The 26,983-nt window shown below is 42.8% G+C and overlaps 1 protein-coding gene and 1 long non-coding RNA gene across 38 annotated transcripts in view; one reads left to right on the top strand and one right to left on the bottom strand.

Annotated features, from left to right (window-relative positions):
• The window catches only part of LOC310828145, a 582,793-nt gene extending 570,355 nt beyond the window's left edge, over positions 1–12,438 (bottom strand). Inside the window, exon 1 of the long non-coding RNA XR_014556721.1 lies at positions 12,395–12,438. This is a non-coding gene — a long non-coding RNA (uncharacterized lncRNA). The remainder of the gene's footprint in view (positions 1–12,394) is intronic.
• SVIL (supervillin) overlaps positions 1–26,983 on the top strand; it is a 141,926-nt gene that overhangs the window by 15,678 nt on the left and 99,265 nt on the right. For 26 of the 37 annotated variants that reach the window (XM_083704509.1, XM_083704537.1, XM_083704536.1 and 23 more), the window contains exon 2: positions 18,881–18,966. Coding sequence is in view for 11 of the 37 variants with exons in the window: in XM_083704516.1 (XP_083560642.1) it covers positions 24,336–24,357 (22 nt within the window). In the remaining 26 variants the exon portion in view is untranslated. Of the gene's footprint in view, positions 1–18,880; positions 18,967–23,859; positions 24,358–26,983 lie in introns of those variants that run through there. The other 11 variants (XM_083704542.1, XM_083704541.1, XM_083704505.1 and 8 more) reach the window with 4 other exon arrangements.

The following is a 26,983-nucleotide window of genomic DNA, read 5'->3' as shown; positions in this document are numbered from 1 at the left end:
GGCGGGAAGGTAAACAGTGTTTCCGTGCACTCAATGTCTTCCATCACAGTGTTCCGTTGCACCAGAACTGGTTTAGTCATGCTGGCCACATGACCTGGAATGCTGTCTGCGGACAAACATCGGCTCCCTCTCCCTGAAAGTGAGATGAGCGCCACAACCCCATAGTTACCTTTGACTGGACTTAACTGCCCAGGGGTCATTTACGGTACTTTTACCTTAGTGCTAATAAAGCTCCATAAAATAGACAAATGTAGTTTGAATGAGATGTTCATTTTGTTACAATTTTTATATAAGAACAACCATTTATGGCAGACTATTTTGTATCCAACTTCAAACCTCACCTTTTGGGTGTGCAGTATATTGATCAAAAAGCCACAGTTCCAGAATGCAACAGGTAATGCAGTATAAAAAGAATATTAGAAACCAAGACAGAAGTGGTAGCATTATAACCAGCAAAACTAAAGCAATAAACCCCACATCTGAATGCACCCCAAGAATTTGGTTCACTTCTAGCAGGCCAGGCATATTGTTTTTATGGAAATCTCATAATTCTTAATATGGAAAATGTGTCCTACTGTTCAGTATGTGTTAAATTGGGACTAAAGCTCGTGAAATCTAAGCTGCCTGGCTTCTAAAGTTATCTTGCATAATATTGGACTTTACTTAGCCTGAGGATTTAGTGTTGAGAGCCAGACTGCATGTTGTAGTATCTTGACCATTGGTTTGCAGGGGTGATTTCTGCACAAACTCTTCTGCATTGTCTAGCAGTACTCACTACATCAGCTTTCCCCAACTTTGTTCCTGGAGTCCAACTCCCAACATTTCCAGCCAGCTTGTCCACTGGTCAGGGATAAAGGACCCAAGGGGGAGAAGGCTGCATTGAATGAACTGGAGCAACTCGTAGATTCTGATGCCAGTTTCAAGGCAGGGAAGCCTAATCATACTGTCTTCACAATGCAGTTGTTAAAGCTAGATGGTCTGGAACTCACTGCAGTATGTTTATTCCTGTTGTGAGTAGAGCCCTCAGGCAGATATTGTATCAGTTTAGTTTAACATGCCAAAGTGTTTGTCAGAAAATGCTGTCTTTTAAAGTATTGCCTATGGTGTAATATTTTGATGGAAATTCCAGAAGAAGCTGCCCCTCCCTGTGAAATCAAGGTGGTGCAGCCCTTTCTTAAGGAGACTCATTTATAAACATTCCTACTGGAGCTAGTGTATGTATCTGCCACCCAAGGCCATTGTCCATGTTTACAAGACATTTAAGGCAGGTATGGGGAACCTTTGAACTACAACTCCCATCATTGCTGGCCATTGCTGGGGTTGGTGGGAGTTGTTGTTCAGCAACATCTGGAAGACCAGAGCTGGTTACCTTGGGAGGCTTATGATGGGGGCTTTAGGGGCAACCCACCAGCCATTCCTCATGAATCCCCTTTGACCAACCCCCTCTGTCAAAGGACAGAGCTCTCTATTCCACATGACCTGCCCTGATCCTTGTAAGCCATTTTCTGGTGCAGTGGAAGATGCTGTGGCATTACCAGTGTTAAAGTAAAATTCAGCTGCCAGCTTCTGTACCTGGTATGGAGAGGAACGCCATCTTACCTTTCTTAGACAGCAGAGTGTCTGGCATTGGAACAATTTCTGCACTTCAAAAGCTAGTTTATTCTCTCAACAGTTTTTCATTGCTGAAAACACACACTATTATTATTCTCGATATCCTTTCTTAGTTGCAATCACATTGCAGCAAACCCTTTGAATAAGTTTCTCAATCTTGTTCCCTCACTTCTGGCCCCCTCTTCTCCTTGTTATATTATGTGCAGCTCTGAAAGGCTTTGAAGGCTGATAATTTCTTGCCCCTGTCTGTTCATAATTATTCCTTCTTCTGACTTGTGAAAGAAACCTCAGCGCAAAGCTTCTTTGGGGAAAGAGGTTGGTCTACTTCATACATTTTGAAAAACACCTAACACTTCTTAGAAACAGTTTTCAGATCCTTCTTAACTGGTTAAGCTTGAAAGGATACAGTCTAGAGCTGAAGGAACACATGCAAGGTTTAGGTTCAGCAGTAATGAAGATTTAAGCGGTTGGATAAAGTTCAGGAGAAAGATTTCCCACAATACAAAAGGAAACTGACTCTCTACAGAGAATGTTTGACAGCTGAGTAAACAAATTTAAGAAAACCCACCCAGGTTCTTTCTTTTCTTTTTCTTAAAAATAAAATAAAAATCCCCCCTCTGGTCTTCCAGTCATGGTAATTCTTGGCAAGATGTTAACTTTTAAGAGCAAAGACTCAATTAGTTTTCAAGTTAGATAGATATATGACCCAAGGTTTTGGTAGGAAAATTCTTAGTCCTCTCATTTTCCCTTCCACTTAATTATGTCTATGGTGTCTTTCAGCTGTGTTCTTTTGGGACCGGGACAAATTTGATTACTGGTTTTTGCAATCGTTTTAATATGGCATGCTTTCTAGGAACAGGGTGCTGGTGGCATTGCAGTAATAAATTAGCATTTCTGAGCTAACGCGTGTCCTTGCTATAAATAAATACCTTCAGCATGCAAAATGTGCTCGTGTGTTTAGTCCAGTGGTTCCCAAGCTTTCTCCCTCTATGACCACTTGAAAATTGCTGAGGGTTTCGGCTGATCACTTCATTTTTTTGGCTGTTGTAGCCATTATAATTACAGACTCCGCTAACCCAGAAATAGTACCTCAGGGTAAGAACTTTGCTTCAGGATGAGAACAGAAATCGTGTGGCAACAGTGGGAGGCCCCATTAGCTAAAGTGGTACCTAAGGTTGTTAAGAACAGTTTTAGGTTAAGAACTGACCTCCGGAACGAATTAAGTTCTTAACCCGAGGTACCACTGTATGAATGCTTAATGCGATGGATGTGCCATCTCCCACCTTCAGTCACAGAGCCATTGTGGACCACCTGAATGAAGCTATCAGATTCCTGGAGGCCCATGGACTGTAGCTGGGGAACGCCTTCCGTCTATTGCAGCCTTCGTCAATATGGTGTCCTCCAGATGTTTTGGTTTATAGCTCGCTTCAGTCCCAGCCAGCACAGTTGTTCAAAACATTTGAAGAACACCACTGGCTGTGACTGATAGGAGTTGTAGTCTAAAACATCTGTTGGGTACCTCTAATAGTGGCAAATGCATTACAAAATTCACTTATGTACATGACCTTGAGCAAATGGATGAAACAGGAGAAGAACCTGTGGAACCTTCACATTTTACAAAACAGGAGGAATAAAGATTTAGGAAAAGGCTATCCTAACAGGGAAGTCTTTTGTTAATGTTTTTGAGAAGTGTAAAGGCTTTTGAATATATTTTTTCCACCCTCACCAATATTTCCTTTCCCCCTTTTAACATATGCAGTGGTCTTAATTTTAGCTAGAATGAAAGAACCTGATATAACCTTCCAGAGATATCACCTTTCCAATGGGGCAAAGACTAAGGCTTCTCCTATTTCCTCTGCTTATTCATCCTCTTGGAACCAGAGTTGCCCTCTGCAGAATCTTCCGGCCATTTGTTCCAGGCCTTCAACAGTACTGCTTCTCTTCTGCTCCCTGCCCCCCACCTTCACTTTTATATCTCCTTGACTCTAAATATTCAGGTATATATTTCATCTTGCTGAAGGCGTAGGCATACTAGTCCTGGATTTGTGCTTGCCTCTGCTTAAAACACAGGGTAAACAAAACCAGTGTCAACTGAAATGTTGAGGTCAGAATAATCTTATTCCTAGGTTTATGACCATGTCTTGTTCAATGCCCATAGCTTTTCGGAGTTTGTATATAACAATGAGCTATGGTTAGTTATACAGCAGAAGTAGATCCACCAAAAGGGAAGGGGGAAGTGTGTGAACTCAAGGCTTTGGTAGGCAAATTCTTGTGCAGGTTTATTCATGTAATACTAAACCATAGTCTTAGTCTTGTGTCCGAGCCAGCCCAGTGTACTGAAATAACAGGCTGAAGGTTTGAAATAAGTTCTTTTGAAAACTGCACCAAACGTCTCCAAGACACATTTTAGTCAGCCATTTTGATTTCTTTTCCTTTTGGGGGAAGAGGGGCAGGGATATCACTTTAGAGGAAATCCTCACAACTTGTTTTTGCATAACTGGGCCCTCATTTGGTCCAGGTTACTAGGATGTTTCAACCAGTTTTTGTATGCCATTGCTCATTAATCCCATATTAAGACGATTTACGTGGTGTACCAGACTACAATGATTCCTTGTGATAAAAAATGGAGAATTATTTTGCTGGTTCCAAATCCTCCCAAAGTCCATTTGCAGGGTAGCTGTATGACTAAACATTGCTGTCTCTGGAACTGACATGTATGCATGCTCTTGATACCGTATGCTGAAAACCAATACTTTTAATCCAGTGTACTTCAGTCTTGCCAGAAACTTTGTGGTCAGCTGACAGGCTGTTTGTAATATCAAAGAACTGAAATGCTCTCTTTCCAGCATGTTAGCTACCTTTCCCAACCTAATGAGTATGTTCCGTGCTAAGTGAAGCAGTGCCCCAAATCCTTCTCAGCCACATTTTGCTGTTTATAATTTCCAGAATGTCTATTATATCTGTACCAACTTAGATGGCCTTGCACAGGGGGCTCTTTGTAGATATCGCATGAGTAAGTGAACTCCCCCCCTGCCACCTTTTAATGTATAGAGATGTGATACACAGTAATCTTACAGCAGCTTTTAATGTACCCATCGCCTGTGGCTTTTGGTATGTGTGGTTTCTGCTAACCAGACAAAATGTGTGCAGAATTGTAGCTGAATCTCATCTCTGTCAGTGGCAGTATTTTCTTTATAGTACACCCTTGAAGAGAGGCTGTACTGTAGGCATTGCAAAATGCATGCAGAAATTATGTGTAAGATGTTGCCCTTAATGCCTGCTTCTTGGGCAAATGGTTAACATGCCCCCCCCTTTTTTTGTATGCAGCCACAGTAGGAATATATTTTTAAATGCACAGCACTGTTTGTCAGCATGTGTAATACATTTGTGCCATCAGATTTTGCAGGAAGGGTTTCCAGTGGAGAGCAGAAGTTGTAAGGAAAGTTTTCCAAGAGCATCAATGCAACTATGTGAATTTTCATCCTATATGCTTTCTGGTTATGTGGTTTGAGTTAATTCATACCTTGCAAACTGTATTGATGTGAAGGATGATTTTTGTGTGTGTTTGAACGTAGGCCAAAAGAGCCAGAAAAAATGTGTTTTTAAAAAAGAGTTGCTCCTGTCTTCAGCATCTAAACTTAAATCACCTTGACTTGCCTCTTTAGCCTGAAGTTCAACCTCCATTAGATACTTGGCATGAGTTTGTTTGGACACTTGCCTGGAGCTAGCATTAGCTCTGAACATGCATCTCTTGTGCATATAATCACTAGCATAAGAGAAGTGGTATTATGCTTGTAAACATACACACACTCTGGATGGTAAAGGACACAAGGGAAAGAGGCACTTCACCTTTGTTCTGCTCTCTGTGTAGTAGAGAGAAATGTCTACTGGTTCATATGTAATGTGAAGCAATGGATTAGTAAATAATGGTTTGTTCAGCTCTGCTCAACAGCTTAATCAGGGTTTGTTTACTGTCAATAAAACATGTTATGAAGCCATGGTTTGTTGTTGGCTAATGAACCTTGGTTTGTTCTAACCTATGGCTCAGTATTGTGCTTCAACTTGGAAGCTTTCATTAATCTTTTTTTTTTAAACAATTCCACTGTCACCAAGCTACAAAGGCATGAAGCAAGATTAGCTGGAAAGGGAAAGAAAGCTTTGGAGAGACAAGACATAATTTGTGTGATTGTCCGTTGGACAAATTATTACACATGCATAATAATTCCCCCTCTCTCCCCCCAGTTGCCTCACAGGGGGGTTTGGAAGGCACCACAGTGCCTGTGGGTGTCTGGTTGGCTACCACCCCCCTGAAAAGTGCTATCATTTATATCCATTGTAACTCTAAAATCCAGTAATGCTTTCTACGGTATGCTTTAGCCCAGAGTTCCATATGCATAGTAAACAAGCTTTTACTCCTATAGCAGTTATGTTTTGAGTTAACTGATGCTGCCTGAGGGTTATAATAGTGCATTTTCTGGGATAACTGCCATTCACGCTATCATCACAGCTCACTGTCAGCTTCTTTAAAATGTTCTTTTGTGCAGGTCAGCTGAGTTACTGAATTACAAGATCGCAAATGAAATTGGATAAATTGCATCTAGGTGTAGCTGATTTTCTGAGCTGCTCTAACAAGTTGATTGTAGTGTAATTTAAGTACACCGTGACATCCTTTCAGCAGAGGAATATGAAATCTGTACACAAAGACTCCTATTTGCATACCTAAAGGACTACAATTTACTGAACCTTGAATGTTGGGTTTCAGTGATATTCCTTTCCGACACTCCTCTGTTGGCTTTTGTGTGCACAAAGGAACCTTTGCAGGAAAAGCTGGTAGGTCTATATCTAACCAGGGCTATGAGAAATTGTTGCTTTTGGGTTGACCTTTAAACTGTTGTGACCATCCTCTACATGGCAGACAACAAAGGAAGTGGGAGCAAGTAAATAATGTGCAATTATTTCAGTTCACGTGTTACATGCAATTACTTAATTGAGATTGCTAGAGGAGAGTTGCCACACTCCCCCCCCCCCCCGCCACCATGTAATTTACCCTGCCCCATGTCCTAATCCTCTCAATATAAGGAGTAATTCTGATGTAATTTAATACCCTTTGCAGTATTTGTGTGTAAAAGCAAAAATCTCTTGCTTCCTCCTCTGATGCCCTGGAGCTTGGCTGCAAGACAGAGACACCTTGGCACTTCATTTTGACAGTTCCGTTTTAAAAGGCAGTGTTTTTCTCGAGGCCTTTGCATTTAGCACAGATGTAGCAAGCTATAATTGTGCCCTGGAGTTCAGCTTTGTAAAAAATATTTGTGTGTGTGCGTGCGCACGGTTCTTAAAGTTGAATGCGTGGTTAGGAGGATTAAGCCTCCGGCAAACAAGACAGCACATGCACAAAGAACTTAGACTGCTAATGGTCATAAATCAGAATCGTACACATCTGGAAGTTAGACTGATGTTCATAAAAGAAAATCTGGTTCTGATTGTTACAGTAATACAGACTTGGGGAATAAATATGGAAACAAAAATGGAAAAAAAAAACTTTTCAGCTCTTGCTGTGTTCAGGCAATTGAGGCATTGGCTGCTGCGTACAATGAGTTCTAATGTCTTTCAGAAGCTCTCATCTTGTTGGAAGGGGAAGGCAAAGGCTTAGACTACCATTGCCCATTCCATGATGGGACTCCTAGGACTCCAGCTTTGCTCCCAATTGAGCTTATCGGGTAGGCAAGCTTTCAGAACAGACATTTGATCTTTTGTTGCCTTACGACTGTAATATTGCCTAACTGTTAAACAGTAATCCTTGCAGATGTGCCTCTTACAGGTATACAAAGCTGTGCAACAACCTTGGTGAAGCTAAGCAGATCTGTGCCTGGTCGGTGCCCTAAATGGAAACCCTGTGCACACTGTGTTGAATTCCATCAGGGAAGAAAGGTGGGATATGAAAGTAGTAAATGCCATCTACCATATACGTCCTGTCACTTGAGGTACAGTGGTACCGCGGGTTAAGTACTTAATTCTTTCCGGAGGTCCGTTCTTAACCTGAAACTGTTCTTAACCTGAAGCACCACTTTAGCTAATGGGACCTCCTGCTGCTGCCACACCACCAGAGCACGATTTCTGTTCTCATCCTGAAGCAAAGTTCTTAACCTGAGGTAATATTTCTGGGTTAGCGGAGTCTGTAACCTGAAGCGCATGTAACCTGAAGTGTATGTAACTGAAGGTACCACTGTATTAGTAGCTTTTGAAAGATCTGACTACCTCTGCGTAAATATTGAAAGAGAGAGAGATCCACATTTCCTTTTGGGCAACATTCTGGGGCCCACATGGCAGCACTGGGCAAGACCAGAGGCAAAAGCAGGCAAAGCAATGAATGCAAATTTTACTCCTGTGCAGAAGGCTAGTTTCTATATGCACACCCACAACCATTACACTCTTCCATCAAGACAAGCAAGAAGCACTGTCTGGCCATTCGTGGTGCAAAGCAGGATCAATGAGTAACCGTTCAATGGTACGCTCCTAACACCCAACACCCAAGTGCTGAGTCAGACTCCCTGCTGCTTCAAACTGATCTCTGATTCAGCCAGAACTAGGATGAAATTGACACTACTTTCTCTTTCTGTCTGCGGTCATGGAGAGAACTGTGAGAGTTCATTATGAAAGGAAGTAATCAAATACATTGCACTTATCTGGTGCATCCATGGGTATGAAGTTCAGATTCATGCACTGTGTAGATTCCTACTATCTCTTCATGATCAGCAGCTACAGGCAAAGGAGCCGAGCTGCTCCAAAATCCCTTTCTAACAGACTACATGCCATTTCTTCTTCTTCTTTTCCATGGATACAAATTGCTTTTGGTTGGCCCGTCAATTCACCAGAATTTAGAGAGTTAAAAAAATCTTAATAGCTCAGCCGCACCCTTGGAAGGAAGGGTTATCATGTTCCTCTTCTGTGAATGACAGATTACTTGGTTCAGGAAGAAGGAAAATTCAATGTCATGTGTAGGAAATAGCCTGCTGTTATAGGAGAATGAGCAGCCCCTAGTTTGCCAGGTGTGTTGCAAGCATGCATTAACATCTTAAGAGGTGAAAAGGGAAGATAACTGATTTTTATTATTTATTTTTGCAAACTGAACCCTCTCCCTTTGTGTTTAAATGTCTGGTTGCCATTTTTATTTTATAGGTGCTATTCAGTTGCCTTTGAAACAACAGAAAATCGCTTCAGTTGACTCTGGGTTGGTTTCCTATCTTTGCATAGCTGGTGATTTGCATGAACCTTTTCAGCTAAGCGTTTGTTACAGCATACTGTACCATGCAGCTGCAGGACTTGTCTAACTGGTTATCGACAGAACTTGTGCTATAATGCTCTGCTGGCAGAGTTCTTTTGTTTTCCTAGAATCTTAGAGTTGGAAGGGACCGAAGGGTCATCTAGTCCAACCCCCTGCAAATGCAGGAATCTGAATGTTGTTGTTTATCCCTAGGGGAAACTCTGCTCACTGATGCCCCACCATCACTTCCCCATGGTAACCCCCTAGAACTTTCCCTTCCCACCCAATGTAACTACAAAGTCCCCTTATTTTCACCTCCACCCCCCATGGTAACCTATGTCTTCTTCCTCTCACACATTTCGCCAAATTGAGAAGCTACACCATCCTATTCTGCAGCTACCATTTCCACCTTCACCCCCATCTCCATGTCTTCTCCTCTTCTTCAAGGAGCCCAGTGTAATAAAGTAAAACAGTTATAATAATAACGTCCCACACAGAGAGAGCTTCTCTTCCTTGGACCTGTCTTTAAACCTTCCTCAACCATTTACCACAGTATGACTCCACTCCAGAACTTTCCTCCCTCTCTAATTCCTCCCAGTGCCCCCTCTAGTTCCTCTGCAGCATTGCAATTATTCCCTTTACCACCAGGAACTTCCACTTGTGCCCTCTCCAGTTCTTCCTCTTCTCCAAACCTCCCTCTCTCTCTTTGCGCAGGATTATACAAGCCATGAAGCACAGTTCTGCACATGTTTATTCAGAAGTGAAGCCCCCGATTCACAATTATGCAGAAAGCCTCATTCCATTTTTGTCACAACGCAGCAACAAAAAATATATTTATGTCACCGCAATGTTGTTCCTGAATGTTTTTGATTAACTTGCACGTATACAGATTTCTGCATTTGGGTCTAAACAAATGCTCCCAAGTTCTTGCTGCCACATATTCACAATTATCTACTGGAGACGAGTGTATGTTTTGATGGCCAACAATTTCTACATCATTTGAGTTTATAAAAATACATGGTCTAGGCCTGCTCTTCCTGCAGAAAGTGCTCTACCTGTCTGAAGACCTCAGCAGACTTGCAGGTATTGTCTGGGCTCCTATTCTTGCCATCAGCTTTCCCCAGCTTGGTACCCTCCAGGTGTTTCGACTTCAAGTCCCGTAAGCCCCAGCTAGCATGAGGGGAATGGATGAGGGGAATGGTAGTTCAAAGCATTTGGATGGCACCAGGTTGAGGAAGGCTGGTTTAGAGAATTGCACAAACTTCTGTATAATTATGTAGTAAAGGATGAATAAAATAGTAAATTGTGGATCAATTAAAAAAAAACACGGGGAGGGGAGATAGATTGCAAAGTTTCCAGAAGCATTTCCTGCAAGTCATTCTCTTTTGACATCTGATTTGGTCAGCTTAGGTTTCCCCGGTTATATTTCAGACTTCTCTTTGAAGCATTGCTACTATTAGCGTGTTCAAGGTGTACCCAGATGGATATGTTTAAAGAGATCCATATGGTTGGCAAATAGCTGCTTTGCAAGTAGGCCTCTCTGTTGTTGATCAGAAATATGCAATGGGCATGTTGCACTTTGCTTAAGAAGCCTGCACTTGCCTGGCTTGTCATCTTTAATGGATGCAGCTAATAGCACAGCCAACCAGTAGCATCTACAAAGGCTTCTAAAGGAACTGGCTTATGGGCTGGACCAGCATGGTTCAAGGAAGGCATTCATTGAATTTTGTAGATCTGAGCTTTTACAAATGGGAAAGCATTCTTTTATTTTATTTCATGGACATAAGAAGGACATGAGATGAGCCCTGTTTGTTCAGACCAAAGGCCAATGTAGTTTAGCACCTTTTCCCCACCATGGCTGACTATGGAAGACCACTTGCAGGTCCTGAGCTCAACAGTACTCTCTCCCTGCTTGTAATTCCATGCAACTGATATTCAGAGCCGTACTGCGTCCGACACTGGAAAGCCAGCATGGCCAGTAGCTTTTAATAGCCTTGTCCTCCACAGATTTGAACTGCAACAACCAGAACAAAATAGAATGTGTCCTTGTACAACTTTTTATGAAAGAACAGGCAATCTTTGCTCTACAAAATCGAGGAAGGGTGAATAGACTTTTTTTTCGCACTCAGTTTTGTAATCCTTTTATGGTTTGGCTCTGCCGTAAATTCTGCTCTTCCAATTATGCATGAAAAATTTCTATAACTTTGGAAATGGTATATGCATGTTTTACTCTCCCTTAAGCTTAGCTTCCCCCCACCCCTACCCCAGTTTTAAGTAAGCCACCCGAGCATCCCATGGTGCACATCTGCCCATCACTGGGCACACCCCCCACCCCAGTAAGTGAGATTATTCACAATCCTTCAAGAGTAGATGATAGGATGTGGACTACAACTTATCTGAGCAATAGTCCACAATTTCTGGAGGGTACCATATCACCTAGTCCTGGTTTAATTAATGTAAATGTTCCAATTTGTTCATATGCTGGTGCAGACTGGAAGGTGCATTGTTTCCTGTTCATTTTAGAGGCTCAGAAATACAAATTAAATGTTAAGGAAGCCCATGTGTGGGTCTGATGCTTTCACTTAATGAAATAATGAATAAGTCCTGTTCTGTGGATGGGGCAACGAGGAGAAATGGTTTAATTGAGCATGGTGCTTCAATTACAGGCTGTCCATCTAGACCTCTTCTACTTCCCTGTTTTAAATATTTCTCTGACACAATCAAATTCTACATTATACTGCTTAGAGAGACATTTTTAACTTCTAATTGGGGTCAGAGTGGGGAGAAAAGGTATCCAGTTCCCTTGAAGTAACTTTCTAATGGAGCTGATAAAGGGCTTTTAACATTTCAATTTGCATTTTTAAGCAGCTTCTTGTTGCATTTGACTTGATGCCTTGTCAGTTCAGGTTCATAATTCACAATTCCCTTCTTTGCCTATGTCTAAACTCCCTCGGGTTAATTCTGCTGGGTTGTCCAATGTTGTCTAGTATTGCTGAAGACTTAATAGGAGCTAAAAGTCAGCCGTAAAACTGAATGTAGCATGTGCAAGTGTCCTCACTAAAACACCATGCCAATTCTTTGAGATGCAGGGTGCACGTTTGTCTATGTGTGAGTAGTGTGTGAACTGCCTCCATTGAAAACATTTGCATTTGAGGCAGCTTGAAAGTGTTAGCTGCAATAGTTTTATTTTCGTTGGCCCATTCTGCACATGTGTCCTCATGTGATGATGAAGGATGTGTGAAGCAGCCCTAACCCAAATATTGGTTTCAATCTGCTGAGCAATCCATATACAATTACAATAACAAACCATTGTTTCCCAGTGTTATGAGAAGCCTTCTAGCTTGAAAACTCTGCAGTAATTACGTGTAATCCTTACCACACCACCACAATATTTTTGTTGGCATCTGTCTGTTTTGAGAGACAATGGAAGATGACTCCAGGGGTGATGTCAAACTTAGCAGTACCAAAGAACCCTGGGGCAAAACAAGTCTGGGCAGTGTGTATGGAGGTCCTGGGCTAAACCCCCCTTCTCAGCCTCACTGGTGTGGTCCAAAGGAAAGCAGAGCAAAGCGTTTAGCACCAGCTTGGCTGCACAAGTTGCCTGAAGGAGGTGTACAAGGTGCAATCCAGCTGATTTGTGTAGTGTTTACTTCTTAGCCTTTTCTTCTCCCAAAGATATCCTGCAAGGCAGTGGAAGTTTAGGACCAGAGTTTTCCTCCTTCTATTCCCTGCCCCCAAGATAATGGGACTAGAGAGGAGCTGCTCTTGCTGCCACCCCTGTAAATTAAGTAACAGGGTCAGTGATTCTACTTTTCAGCTATCTTTATGTTGGCTCAGCTGAGAAACACAGCCTTAATTTGGGGATTGAAGTAGATGGAAGCTTGGCCTGTTGTTGTTGTTTTTACCCTGTCCAAGACCCATTTGCCTTGAAGCAAGCTGGAAAGTTATGCTGCTGCCGCAATTTCTTGTGGCGGTAGGAGTGAGTTAGGGACTTCCCTGCATGTGAACACATGTTTTGGCGGATTGAGCCGACAAGACACATAGTGGAGTCCAACACAGTTTCTGCATGTACCACCACAGATACTGTAGGAAAATGATTAGTGTGCAAATGTTGAAGTATTAATGCATTTCTATAAATACTAGAGTATTTAAATTTCTCTGTAATTGTTTCTCTTTCCCCCCAATACCATTTGTCTCCATAGATATTAGCACCCTTTTAGGAGTAGTTTTATTTTGGTCTCCTACCCCCTTAAATATGTTTTGTAGTGTAAGTGCAAAAGTAATATATTAGGGAGCCAATTCGGTGATCCCTTCAATAGCTGTACAATCATACCTCGGGTTGAAGTCGCTTCAGGACTACTGCAATGAGCTCTACGTGGGGCTACCTTTGAAGGTGACCCAGAAACTACAACTAATCCAGAATGCGGCAGCTAGACTGGTGTCTGGGGGTGGCCACCGAGACCACATAACAGTGTTCCTAAAAGACCTACATTGGCTTCCAGTACTTTTCTGGGCACAATTCAAAGTGTTGGGGCTGATCTTTAAAACCCTAAATGACTTCAGCCCAGTATACCTGAAGGAGCATATCCACCCCCATCGTTCAACCTGGACACTGAGTTCCAGCTCCGAGGGCCCTTCTGGTGGTTCCCTCACTGCAAGAAGCAAAGTTACAGAGAAGGCAGAGGGCCTTCTCAGTAGTTGCTTCAGCTCTGTGGAACGCCCTCCCATCAGATGTCAAAGAAATAAACAACTATTGGACTTTTAGAAGACATCTGAAGGCAGCCCTGTTTAGGGAAGCTTTTAATATAGGGTGGATCATTGTATTTTAATCCCCTGTTGGAAGCCACCCAGAGTGGCTGGGGATACCCAGCCAGATGGCCGGGGTATAAATAATAAATTATTATTATTATATTATTACAGAACTCTGGATTTCTAATGGATATGCCTCTGTGTTGCATTAAATTTTAAAAAGGCAGAAAAGAACTGTATGCCATGATAACACCCTATATTTGGTCACGTTAGCAGCAGTGGCATAATCCTGAAAACTGCAGGAAGATAAAAATTCAAAACTCCCGTGATTTTCTGAGTTAATGGGACTACAAATAGTTTTTTTTATTTTCCCTGGAAACAACTAGCATGGAAATGAGAGCTGAACGTCTACTAGATTTCACCAGATTTTGAAAAGTGGCTTTTAAGTCATGTGAAAGATCACACAAAATGTGAAAATTAATAGGTAAGGAATAAAGTAGTGTCTGAATGCAGCCTCAGTCTCCTTGCCCCTCTTCTCCCTAAATGTTTTCACAAGCTTTTTGAAAGCTCCCTGGTAAGCTTGATTCTTTCTTAGTACACTAGAGGTCAGTGTGTGATGATGGGAACTCCTGTAAAGATAGTGTAGAGTTTCCGTGCAGATTTCCCACTTGAAGCAAATCTCAAACAGCAGTCATGTAAGTAGTCCTGTTCTTCAGCAGATACTCGCTATCCTCCCCCCGCCCTTTATGTCCCTTAATATATCTCCCAGCAAAAGATCTTAAAACTTCCTGCTGTTGAATCCTCTACTTACTGGGAATGTGGGCAGGCCTGTTCTACTACTAGCCGCTCCACATGAGAAGCATAGTAAATTCTTCAGCATGTTTGCCAGACTTTCATGTTACATGACCCAATACATGAATCTGCTCAGTGCTATTTACAGGAGTCATCCTCTGTGTTTGTGCTCTATAACCCTGGATAATTTGGAAAGGGTTGCACATTCATATCACTATTATTAGCACGGACCCCAAATAATTCTCCCAGCATCATACTGCTGACCTTTTAAGATTACAGACTTCACCCCTTAGCTATGAGGACAGCAGCACCGTGCATTCTTTGTTCAGGTACAGTGGTACCTCGGGTTAAGAACTTAATTTGTTCTGGAGGTCCGTTCTTTACCTGAAACTGTTCTTAACCTGAGGTACCATTTTAGCTAATGGGGCCTCCCACTGCTGCCACACTGCCGCCACACAATTTCTGTTCTCATCCTGAAGCAAAGTTCTTAACTCAAGGTACTATTTCTGGGTTAGTGGAGTCTGTAACCTGAAGCGTCTGTAACCCAAGGTACCACTGTATCCGTAAGGTGCTATCAGAGAGCACTTGGTTCTTTTTCTTGGGAGTGGGTTTTTATACTGGAAAAAAATCTATGGAATTCATTGCCACTGGATGTTGGATGACCGCTACCTGAGATAGCTTTAAAAGGGGATTGGACAAGTTAATGGAGGATAGTGTATCAGTAGCTGTTAAACATGATAACTCTGTGGATCATGTTCAAAATCAGTATACACTGAAAACCTGTTGCTGAGCAGGGCAGCAATGTTGGAGGGCTATTGTCTTCAAATCATGCTTGTGGGCTTCTTGGAGACAACTGGCTGGCCACTCTGGAATGCAAGGCTAGCTCAAAAGACACTTCGCTGCCTAAGGACAGAATGGTCGCCCCCTTCTTCTATGTACATAACACGTCCTGACGGGCTGATGACTCTGCCTTGAACACTGACGGCATCAGGCTAGCCTATGGGAATGGCTCCCAGCCTCCCAGCACCTGCTACTTGAGATGTCTACTTTTGTCCAATGGTAGGGCTGGCCTCAAAGTTGAACTAGTTGGACATTTGATACAGCAGGGCTCCCTTTAATGAATCATGAAAGGGAAAGGAAGTCAAACTTAAAAGAAAAGAAAAGGAAGCATTATGTGAAGTAATGGATACTGGTGGATATTCTATGAAGAACTAACTGGTTTTATATTTGGCTTGTTTAAAACTTTTGCATACCACCCTCCATCCAAAAGTCTAATTACTGGCCAGGGCAGTGAACGACATAACACTAAAATACACAACAAAGCCGCAGCATTAAGAAGAATTTGAGGCTGCATCTAAAAACAGGTAGCAGACTAAGGCATTGCACAAATGTTAGTAATGGCATTATGTACATTGTTTGTTTGTACTAAGCAGATACCCATGTTGGTCCATAATAGAAAATGTGGAAATCTGCAGTTGGGCAACATCTTTATTAGAACCAGCAGAAGTGTGGCAAGTCTTTGAGTTCTCCAGAACTCTTCATTAGGCAAGAGAAGAACACATGGTGAGGCAATGGCACATCTAGGACAGCATCTTCTTTCTCACAGTGGCCGACCAGATGTCAGTGGGAAGCCTGCAAGTGAGACGTGAGCACAACAGCAGCTCCCCTCTCCTGCGGTTCCCATCATCTGGTATTTTGAGGCATAATGCCTCTGGCTGTAGAAGTAGAACACAGTCATTGTGGCTGGTTGCCATCAATGTTAACACAAAGCCAGGATGGTGGTTGTTTTTAATGTAGAAATGTTGGATTTGATGCTATAACCATGAGGTCTGCTCGCAGAGATGAAGAATGCATGCAGAATATGTCTCTCCCAAGTGCTTCAGTAATTCTGGCTCAGTTTGCATGTAATGCTAAGCCAAGTTCTCAGAAAGGAGATGGCCCTGCTTCTGCCCTGCTGCTATGAGCTAACCAGTGGCTTGGGTTAGCATAGGTGTTGGGAACCTTTGGCCCTCCCTATGTTGCTGAACTACGACTCCCTTCTGCTCCAGCAAGCATGGTCAGTGGATAGGGATGATGGGAGTTGTAGTTCAAAAACATATGGAGGGCCAAAAGCTTCTGCACGACTAGCCTAGCATGTTATCTTAGTTTGTCTAGCTCTAGACAAACCACAAACTGTAAATGAAGAGCGAACTTTAGTTGGAGCTTAAAGTTTATCTGGTGTGAGACAAACCATGAACCCAGGTTTGGAGAATGCACTAAGCCAGATGATGGTTTAGCTTAGGGTTGTGTGAATTTTTAATCTTTTGTTGGAAGCCGCCCAGAATGGCTGGGGAAACCTAACCAGATGGACAGGGTATAAATAATAAATTATTAATTAATTAATTAATTAATTAATTAATTACCACCAGGAGGGTCGGAGGAGGAGCACAGCAGCTTCAGACCTCTCTGGGAATCTGCAATTTCATGTTAAGTTTTCCACCCACATGTCAATGTTTTACTCTCTCCCCACCCGCAATTAAACTGAGATCCACTAAACGAGGGTCCTTCTTGCCTGCACAAGAGCAAGCCTGGGTTTGTGGGTCGACTATACCAGTTGTTTGGGAAGGCAGAAAGTCCGACCTTGCAAGTTACTTTTGGAGGATCTTTCTGACTGTACAGAATTTTCACTGGAGTACGAATAAACCACAGAAATGTTGGATCGTCTCACTCTCCACTCATTGCCCAGTAGCCAATAGTCCCCCTCAGTATTTTCTTACCTAATTTCCACTTTGATGATGTAAGCTGGCAACAGCTGTTAACACATTGGTCATATGCAGAAAAGGGAAGCAGGGTTATTCTGGCAGCTCTGCTGAGAAACCAGCTGCCTTTGTTGTTCAACAGTTGCCTTTCTATCAGTAGCTATTCCATCAGGCTACCTGAACTGTTTCCGTCCCAGTTGTCCATTAAAAGATGTGCAACTTCACGAACTGGTTACAGAGTTTGCTTTTTGCCTCCTCCCTCCCCCTCCCCTTTTCCTTTTGTGTCATGTCTTTTGGGTTGCAATCCTAAGGGCAGGGACTGCCTTAATTAAAAATAAGAATAATAATTTGTAAGCCCTTTTTTTTTGCTGAAAAGTAAACTGCTTTGAATAAATGGATTTTTACTTGTCCCCTTTTGTATAATGGCAGCAGATTTCCTGCTATATACTATAATGGGTTGGATGAGGGCCTCCCTCCACTCCCACCCTGCTGGCCTATGGGGAAACCCATCCAGGTGCTAGAGTCAAAAGAGAGTGGAGTCAGTTGTAGGAAGAGGTGCAAGCTTCCTTCACACCATGCACAATTGTTTGGACCTTGATCAGGACAGTCACTAAATTTAATTGTGTCCTCCTCTCTCCCGATTGTAGCCTCTTCTACTGGGAAGAAAGGAATGGGCTCTATTGGTTCTCCCATGGTTTTGCCTGCACATTGCACTAGAAGGGAATGAGGATTAACCACTACCCAGGGAACAAGTGCCTCTGTAGCGACCCTTCCCCTCCCCTCTGCTAGAGACCCCTCGCATCTTCCCAAATGGCTGTGGGCCACTGTCACCTCTTGTGGGACAACCCTGCCCCATAGAACATGCCCTAAAATGCCCCAAGGCTGGCTGGCAGGCAGAAATGATCCAAGGGATGAGGGAGGCGGCCAGACCTAAGTGTGGGCCTCATCTGTGGTTCTTTTGAGGGGTGGGAGTCTGGATAAGAGAGTCATTTGGAACTCCTTAAAGGTATGAAAGTCAGGCGTAAGTGTTTGTTTAATTCTTTACAGGAATCTATAGTGGAAAAATGTATCGTAATACATTCTGTGTGGTTAATGTTTATTGCAACCTGAGCAAATAATATTACTTAATATCTTATATCAACACTTCACTTGTAAGTACAAGAATACCAGTCACAAACGGGTCCCCTCCATATGTGATACTCTTATATAAACAGAGCAAAACCGAACATTCTTCTCAAAGCGTATTGTTTGATATCATGGTAGGAAGGACATATGGTGAATTGGTGACAAACCTGTTCATTGATATACAATGGTGGAGTGATAATTTTTTTAGGAGTCAACTCTCTACTGCCCTGTTTAATGAAATGAACTTTTCTGAGCCTTCTTGGAAGCAAAGACCTCAATCAAATCCCTGGAATCCAAATCTCTTCCTGTTTTATGTTCAGCTGAAATCTGTGCGGACACAGAAGAGTACAGAGATAGATAAATGATAGATAGATAGATAGATAGATCAATTTCATTTTTGAAAATGAATTCTCGCCCGATGCAACTGTTGCAGCAGGGGTGTGGAACCTCTATCCTGCAGGCCTGTAAGGTCATTTATCTAAAACCATGTCTACCCGTCAATCATCTGACATCAGTGGCGGCGGCGGCGGGGGGGGGGGCTTTCAATCTTATTGGGTGCTGCTTCGCATTTAAATAATGCCTGTTTTGTTTTGTTTTTATGTAGACAAAAGTGCCTTCAGATTGAAGTTCTCTGTTGAGCATTGGGATTCAGAAGGCTGTCTAGCTGTGAAATCATGGACAGCCATTAAGGTAAGCATTGTTTTTACCAGTATTTCTTTTGAAAACATCAACTGAAAACTAAAATTTAGATGTTATACTTATATATTTAACTACCGTATTTTGGAAAAACCAACAAGCTTTGTTCCACAATGGCACCCTTGAGCAGAGATTCTAAAGAAAGGCAGTATCCAGCCACATGTGGTCTGATGCTCAGGCATTAAACATTTGAGGGTAGGAAATGGGCATGTCCGTATGCACTTCATGCTTCACATCTTAGTTCCCAAATGCTCTGGATCTATGCCATTCCTCCCCTCCCCCCCCCCCCCCACAGCACAACCACTAGGATGCAAAATGCACCAGCCAGTCTATTGCCTGTTACAAATTTTATGGTCCGTATAACACCAGTTCTAGACCAAGTTTAAGTTGACTTTTGATGAGATTTAAATTCTGGGCTCTTTTTTAATTAATTATTTCATTTTATTTTTATTTGGTGTGTTTATTAATTGATGCTTTTACCTGTAATATTGTTTTTTAATGATTATATATTAGCTCGGGGTCCTTGTAGGCAGTATTTACTATTACTAATTACTACCATAAATCCCATCCCCCAACACCCCACGTTCTTATTAGCAAAGTTAACAGTAGTTGTAGTAGTAGCAATGTAGGGGGTGGGGTTCCTGGTCCTCAGAAGAGTCATGTGCACATCGGGGTGATAAACTACCTTTTTAAATGTCCCTGGAGCTCCTTTTGCTTTTTGTTGCTTCTGGAGTATAGCCTGATGTACCTTGTTCAGCAGCCGAGTCTGTGATCGCCACTCAGCCTTTGCAAAGGCACACAGCCCAGCCCAGACCTGAGAGAATGCAAGAGCTCCACACAATACTATAATCTAGGGAAGGATTAATTATTGCCCTGCTTTGCGTAGTGTTGGTTCTGTGATTATGCAAAGCGTGGTGTGAGCTGAAATTATGCAATCTTCCTCTCTCTCTCTCTCTCTCTCTCTCTCTCTCTATCTCTCTATCTCTCTATCTCTCTATCTCTCTCTCTCTAATGTCAAAAGAGATCCTAATTCAACTGTCTGAATTTGGCTAGCAGACCACTTAAGTTGTCAGCTTCATGTTAGTATCCCTGTCAGGAGCTTTTCGGGGCTTTACACAAAAGAGTCAGTCACTTCTGTGCAGCAGCAAAAAGAAAGCAGTGGTTTCCGATTCATCCACTGTTGGGACAGGGGTGGGTGGAAAGGAAACCCATTGGCATTTTTAACACAGATTGTTTCCCTCTGATATTTTTACCTGGGGTTTCATGCTCTCTGAAGCATTATAAAATTCTTGTTCAGAGTAATGCTGAACAGGATTCCAGAATGCTTCAGAGAGCCCGAGGAATTATTATTGCTGTTTAGCTTAAGAGCAGCTCAGAGAAGCAACAGAAAGGAGCCAACTCCCATAATTTCATACCAGTTGTAGGCATCCTTTGTCATAAGCAAGGCTAAAAGTGGTTGGAGTCTTTGCCTTGATGGGACCAATGTTTGTATTCCCTAGTACCAGCTGGAGGACAGGATTTCCTCAACAGGCAGAGTGGCTGCCAAGAAGATCCCAAGCTGAGCAGCCACTGAGCTGTACCACTGTGCCAATTTTACTGATCCCCAGCATATAAGGCTGGTGGGTTGCATTCAGCTTCACGGGTCACAAGTTCCCGAGTCCTGTTTTACGGCAACTCTTAGGAAAGTTTGCCCCCCACTTGGGCAACCAGGGATCTAACACAGAAGGTATTGTACATTGTGGTAAAAAGTGAAAGAGAGGCTCTGCTATTCTCTCCCACCCGGCACAGAATCCATGTTCGTTCAGCGTTTACTGGCCTAAGCACCCGGCCACAAAAGCTTAAAGCAACATGTTGCATCTTTTATTTATTGACATATTTATAGCCCACGTTTTCATAAAAACAACAACAAAGCAGTATACAGCATCTGAAATTACAAAATTATAGTTTTGCAAGCTAGGATGCCAGAATTGGACAACCTTCAGTTTGATAGCTCAATTGGTAGAGCATGAGACACTTAATCTCAGGGTCATGGGTTCAGGCCCTATGTGGGGAAAGGATTCCTGCATTGCTGGATTGGACTAGATGACCCTCATAGTCCCTTCTGACTCCACTGTGCTGTTTCATCTTTTAAACTAGAGAACAACTGAATAAATCCATGACAAATGTATTGTAATTTAGTAATGCTACTTAACTTTCTGGCTTCCAGTAGTCTTGGACCACCTTCTATAAATTCATCTCTTGATAGCCTGGCTCTTATCTTTACTTCCCTCGTGTTGTCTCCCGTATCATTGAATGGTAATCACTATGGGGTAGGGATCTGTTTTGAGGGGTTTGTTTTGGTTATGTTACTCAGTGAAGCTCCACTTGATACATACATACATAGATTCATACATAATTTTTTTATTTAGAAAAGATCATCAGCTTATGCAGGAGAGCTGGTGAGAAGGACATCCTACTCACTATGACAGATGGAACTAATACTCTTCTGCCTTCCATTTGTGACTTCTGGCAAAGAAGGACTTGGCTCCCTGTGCAAGTAATCATAGCAAATGTGTTGAGCAGTAGCTCTCCCTCTTCCACTCTATTTAGAATGATGTGCAGTTGGTCTTGTCACCAGGACAGATAAAGGCAGTGTTTTGTTCCCCCCTCTACAGAACTTCCAAAAATAGGCATGAACTGCTAACTATTTGAGCTAGTAAGACACTCTACTTTGAATTAGAAATCTGAGTTGCATGTGAGCTGTTGCAAACCATCTCAAAATTTTTCATTTCACTTATTATGAATGTAGAATCTCAGCATATAATAAGGAATTTCCTTTTCCTACCTTCATTATCCAGTAGGAATGCTAGTGTTGAGATTCAAGAGTTTCCAATACTCTATACAAAAGCTTCCTAATGAAGAAGCTGTGGGATGCTTCCTAATCATTTGATATCACGTGAGGGAAAATTGACTGGAGCTTTTAAAAATACTTTTCTTTCTTCCATAGAAATAGCCTCAGGTGTGACCATAAGTACAGTTACTGGGTCATCTCTGCTGGAGATCTGGTACAGTGTAGTGGTCAAGAGACTGAGCTATGATTCAGAAAGACCACACTTCATATCTCATCTCCCATAAACTTTGGCAAGCCACAGTGTCTCAGCCTCAAAACCTAGCCACAATGTGGGTCTAATAATACTGAATACAATGTCTTACGACAAAACCTTCCAAACTGTGTGTCGTGATACATTAGTGTGTCATGCGAACACTCCCTGTCCTCCTCCCAGGATTAGTTTAACCTCCAGTTTGCTGGTAAAACTGAATTACTGTGTTGCGAAATGATGCATGTCTAAAAAGTGTGTCACCAACATGAAAAGTTTGGAAAGCTCTACCTTACGGAGTGGTTGGTAAGAAATACATAAATAATATATGTATAGCATCTTTTAGTGACCTTGCTTGTTTCACTCCCCAGTGGGTGGGTCATTCCTCTTTGTGAATAAGGATCAGAATGCTTTAAAAGCACAGGTAAAATTCAGATCTCCATGGCACTGGAAAAGAGGTAATGTGAAACAGTCTTGCCCAGGAATAGGAAACCTGCAAATTCTCCGGACATTGCAGGACTCCTGCTTTAATCATTACTAACCATTAGCTGTATTGGGTATGGTTCATGGAAGTTGGAATTCAGTAACATCTGGATGGCCACAGGTCCCCCTCCGTCCCCTGCTCACACCTACAAATTCTTCTCCTGGGACCTTGTGTATAGACCCCGTCTGCCTGCACAGTTCCCTTTTATTCTTTTCTTACTCCTATGTTTATCCCATCTATCCTACAAGGAACTCAAGCCAATGGACATGAATATGGTTGTTAGTTTTCTCTGCTTAACAACCACATCAAGTATGTTAGGCTGAGAGGGAGAGTGGCTGGACCAAGTTCATTCACACACTTCATAGATGAGCAGGAATTTTAACCTGGGTCTTCCTGGCTGTAGCCTGGCACCATGCATGCTATTTATATCAGTGGCCTCAAGCAGTAAGCCTCTCGGCAATGCATAACATTAGTATTAATATTAATAAGAGAGAGAGTGCGTGGGGCAGTGGCGCAGCATATGACCGCGCTGCCCAGGATGGGCGCACTCCTGAGGGGGGTGGGGCATGCTCCCGAGGGGGGCAGCATGCGCAGGGTGCCCTCCCAGGCACCGGATAGCCTCTTGGGTGTACCGAGCAGCACGCGTACCCTGCAGCCGGGGGTGGAGCGAGCTGCCGATGGCGGACATTCAGTGCGCTGCACACCCATGACTCCCAAGCCTCCCCCAGCTGTCAAAATGAAGGGGGGGATGCCACTGGCAAAGCGGTACAGCTCCCTCTTTTCCCCAATGGCTCTGGGTAGGCTTGGGAGTCACGGGCGGGCAGCGTGCCAAATGTCACCACCCCCTCAGGTATGACACCTAGGGCAGTCCGCCCCCACCGCACCCCCTTCCTCCATCACTGCAGGGGTGGAATTCTAACAGGAGGCACCAGAGTGGTTTATTGGTTAAAGTACTGGACTTGGATCTGGGAGACCAGGATTCAAATCGCCACTCAGCCATGAAGCCCACTGGGTGACCTGGGACCACTAACTATCTCTCTGCCTAACCTGCCTCACAGGGTTATTGTGAGCATAAAATGGAGAGACGTGTGTATAAAGAAAAAGGTGATATATAAATGTTATTAATAGTACAAAAATAAAGCAAGAAACAAACAAATGCAAACAATTCGTAATGGTCCGTAAACCACACAGCTTCATGTGTTCCAAGGCTGAGTTCTAGCATTGAAAACTGATCTGGATCTGAGCCCAAACTCAAAATTAGATCTTGTGAGTGCCCTTAGGTGCCATTTTAAAGCCCTTCCTGTGGGCTGGTCCTAATATTAAACCACGGGTTGTATAAACAGACAGTGGCAGTCCTCTGTGCATACTAAGGAGTATCTACATGAATTTTATTTCCTCTTTGTAGTGAGGAGGAGCTCAGTTTCTCAGGCACTTTGTGTTAAGGAAAGGATTTGGCCCACTGGGAAGAAACAGGCTTTAAAGATAGCCTAGTTGCCAGCAATGAAAGCTTGAACTTTAACTTCTACTGGAGCAGAGTCACAAACTAGGGAAGCCAAAAATGTCCCTCTGGGTCATTTCAAGCTCTCAGGGAAACTTGAATATGCTAAGTAGAATTGTTTGTGAATGAGCCAATAGAGATGGTTAGGCAGGCAGGGTACAGGCAATGTCTTTTTCCCACAAGTGGGAGGAGGGGTGGGTGAGCCCAGAAGATATAAGCTCAAAACAAAGCCAGGCTGTGTCCCTGAATTGTACACATCCACTGGATAAGTGAGGCTTGGTCCAGAGAAAGAGACGTTGGAACCATGATTCTGACAATGGAACCTGGTAAGTGTTTTTTATTTCCTAGAGGGGAAAGAATAAAATATTAGGTGCCTGTTTTAAATTATTCTATTGTTTAAAGGAACATAGTCCCTTCCTTGTTTTTGAGTTCTTATTTGATGTGTGCCTTGTGTCATGTGAACTTTTCAATGGGCTCTAATTCCCTCTGGATCAGAGAGCACACTATGGGCAAAATAAGTTATTTTATCTGAGCTCCTTGAATGGGTTCAGGGACGCTTGCGATACATTTGTTATGATGGTGCCAGAAGCTGGAGGCGTGATAAACACCGGAGTTGTTAGGGATGGGAAGGAGGCAGTCTTTCATTTAATGGCAAGCCATTACACGGAGAGCTGTGTGCCCTTCATATTGAGAAGTATCAAGTATTAAGGGAGGAGCCCTGTGCCAAAAGCTTCAGTATGTGAAGTGCAGCCTTCTGGGCTTTTGTTTTGTTTTACAGTGTCGTTTGCTGTCTATTTTTACCATAAGGGGAAAGAAACAAAATCTCTTTTGTGCTTTGTAAATTTCTCACTTTCAGGAGCAAGAGAAAAGGAGGCAATTTATACGCTGGAATTGGGTTGGCTGAAACATTGCAGATAGGTTGCAGAACGTTAGTAATACAAGCTGTGCATAAGTCCATGTGTAGTCCTGGTACAGGCTGTTTCGTTAAAATGGATATGTTGCATTCATCTAACAAGTGACACCTGCACTCTGCCTCTGGACAAATGGATTTTGTTGTGTGTGTGATTGTATCAGTAGTGACTTTTTTTTAATGTGGTGCTTTCAGCCTAAGCACACTGCTCAGTTCTAATGTGCATAGTCATTATTCTTGTTATTATCAAATTTTTATACCGCCCTTCATCTGAGCATTGCAGAGAAGTTAGCAATATATTTTGTTTTCCATGCTTATTTCATACTTGTAGCACAAATCTATGCATTTCTACTCGGAAGTAATTTGCACTATGTTCAATGGATGTCGCTCCCAGGTAAATGGGCATAGAATTGCAACCTGAGCCTATAATCCTAAGTATACTAATCAGGAAGTAAGAGCCATTCAGCTCCAAGAGACTTTGTTTTGAGTGGACATGCTTATTTTACTCCCTGCCCACAAGGAACCCTGGGAACTGTAGCCTTTTTGGGGGGAGGGGCAGTGTTCTTTGGCACAATTCTCAGCAGCCTCCTCAACTTGCCATTCTTTAGAGGAGCGATTGCTATTAAATAAGCATAAAATGTTTATTTTGTATGTTTGCACCGTACCTTTCTTCCTAAGGAGCTCAATGTGTGGTGTACATAGTTCTCCCCCTTCCCATTTTATCCCCACAGCAACCCTGTGAGGCAGGTATTTGCACTTAGTGGAGATATATCTTACATCAGCAGTGGTGAACCTCTGGCTCATGGGCTTAATTGGGCCTGCCAGTGCTCCCCATTTGGCTCACAAGGCCAGTTAGACAAGAGGACATAGGTTGGCTGTCAGCTTTACGTTGTGTAATGTCAGGTGCAGGACATGGACTTGGTAAAACATCAAATTCCAAAGGCATGAACTGAACTGAGAGTGCACTTAGAGTTCACCTCTGGTTCTCCCTTTGTAGCCACAATTAGAAGTGGACGCTTTGGTGCCTTTTTCTATTGCCCACAAAGTGTTGTCCAGCCCATCCACCCCTTTCAATACTTGTCCTAACAACTGTGCTTTTGGAAACAATGCAGTTATAAGGGCATCCCGGCATCCTAAGCATATGTACCAAATGCAAGAGGGCAGCTCCAGCATTTGTATAATCTCTTACTCGCCCCTGCCATTTAGGCAGAATTTGAAGGTGCCCATTAGCTGTAAATAAGTCCCCTGTACTGTGAAAACACAGGCTTAATTGAAGTGGGACCTCATTACTCGAAGCCGTGCTCTGCTTTTTCTAAGCAATATTTTAGAAACAAGATTTTCATCCATTCCTAGTATGTAGTATTCAATGTATACAGATAACGGCTGCCTTAAAAAAAAAAACCCCACACACATGTGAATTGTTGCTACTGCTCTCCTGCCGTTCATTCCTTGGTTTCAGTCCAAGAGCCTGCTCGTTGCTGCTTAGTTTGTAGAGTTAATGTGACCTCCTATCCAAAGGGATCGTTGCATTTGGCCCGTGTCATTAAAGCTGTTAAGTCAGATGGAGGAAGCACAAACCAGATGGTAGTGGGGGTGCTGTGTCAGAAAATGCATACTTAGATATTGCTCTCTGTGGCATTCTGTTGTAGAAAGAGAACAGAGATGAAGCCTCTTGATAACATTGCCAGATGATGCATCTGGACCTTACAAGAATTCACTCTATTGTCATTTGATGTCTGTAATGAAGACATTCATTGTAACTGTCTAATAGCATAAGATTGGAAGGGGATACAATCTTGAAGCTTCGAAGAGCTCCAGGCTTCCCTGCCCCTTTATATTCCCCTCTGCAAGTAATACAGAGCTTCACTCTTCTATGCCCTCGGCTAATTGCCAGCCCAAAAATCAGTGGGCAAATGCCCCTGTGCCTGTTGATCTTTCCCTAGACACATAGCACCCCTAGACCCGGCTATTCCTAAGCTGCTTTAAAACAGGGATGGGCAACCTGTGGCTCCGCACATCTTGCTAGGACTTCAACTCCTGCT

This window comes from Podarcis gaigeae (genome assembly GCF_964106915.1).
Source record: "Podarcis gaigeae genome assembly, chromosome: 12".
Classification (NCBI taxonomy): Eukaryota; Metazoa; Chordata; class Lepidosauria; order Squamata; family Lacertidae; genus Podarcis; species Podarcis gaigeae.
The sequence above is the reverse complement of the archived record's forward strand: the minus strand, read 5'-3'. Positions and strand labels throughout refer to the sequence as shown.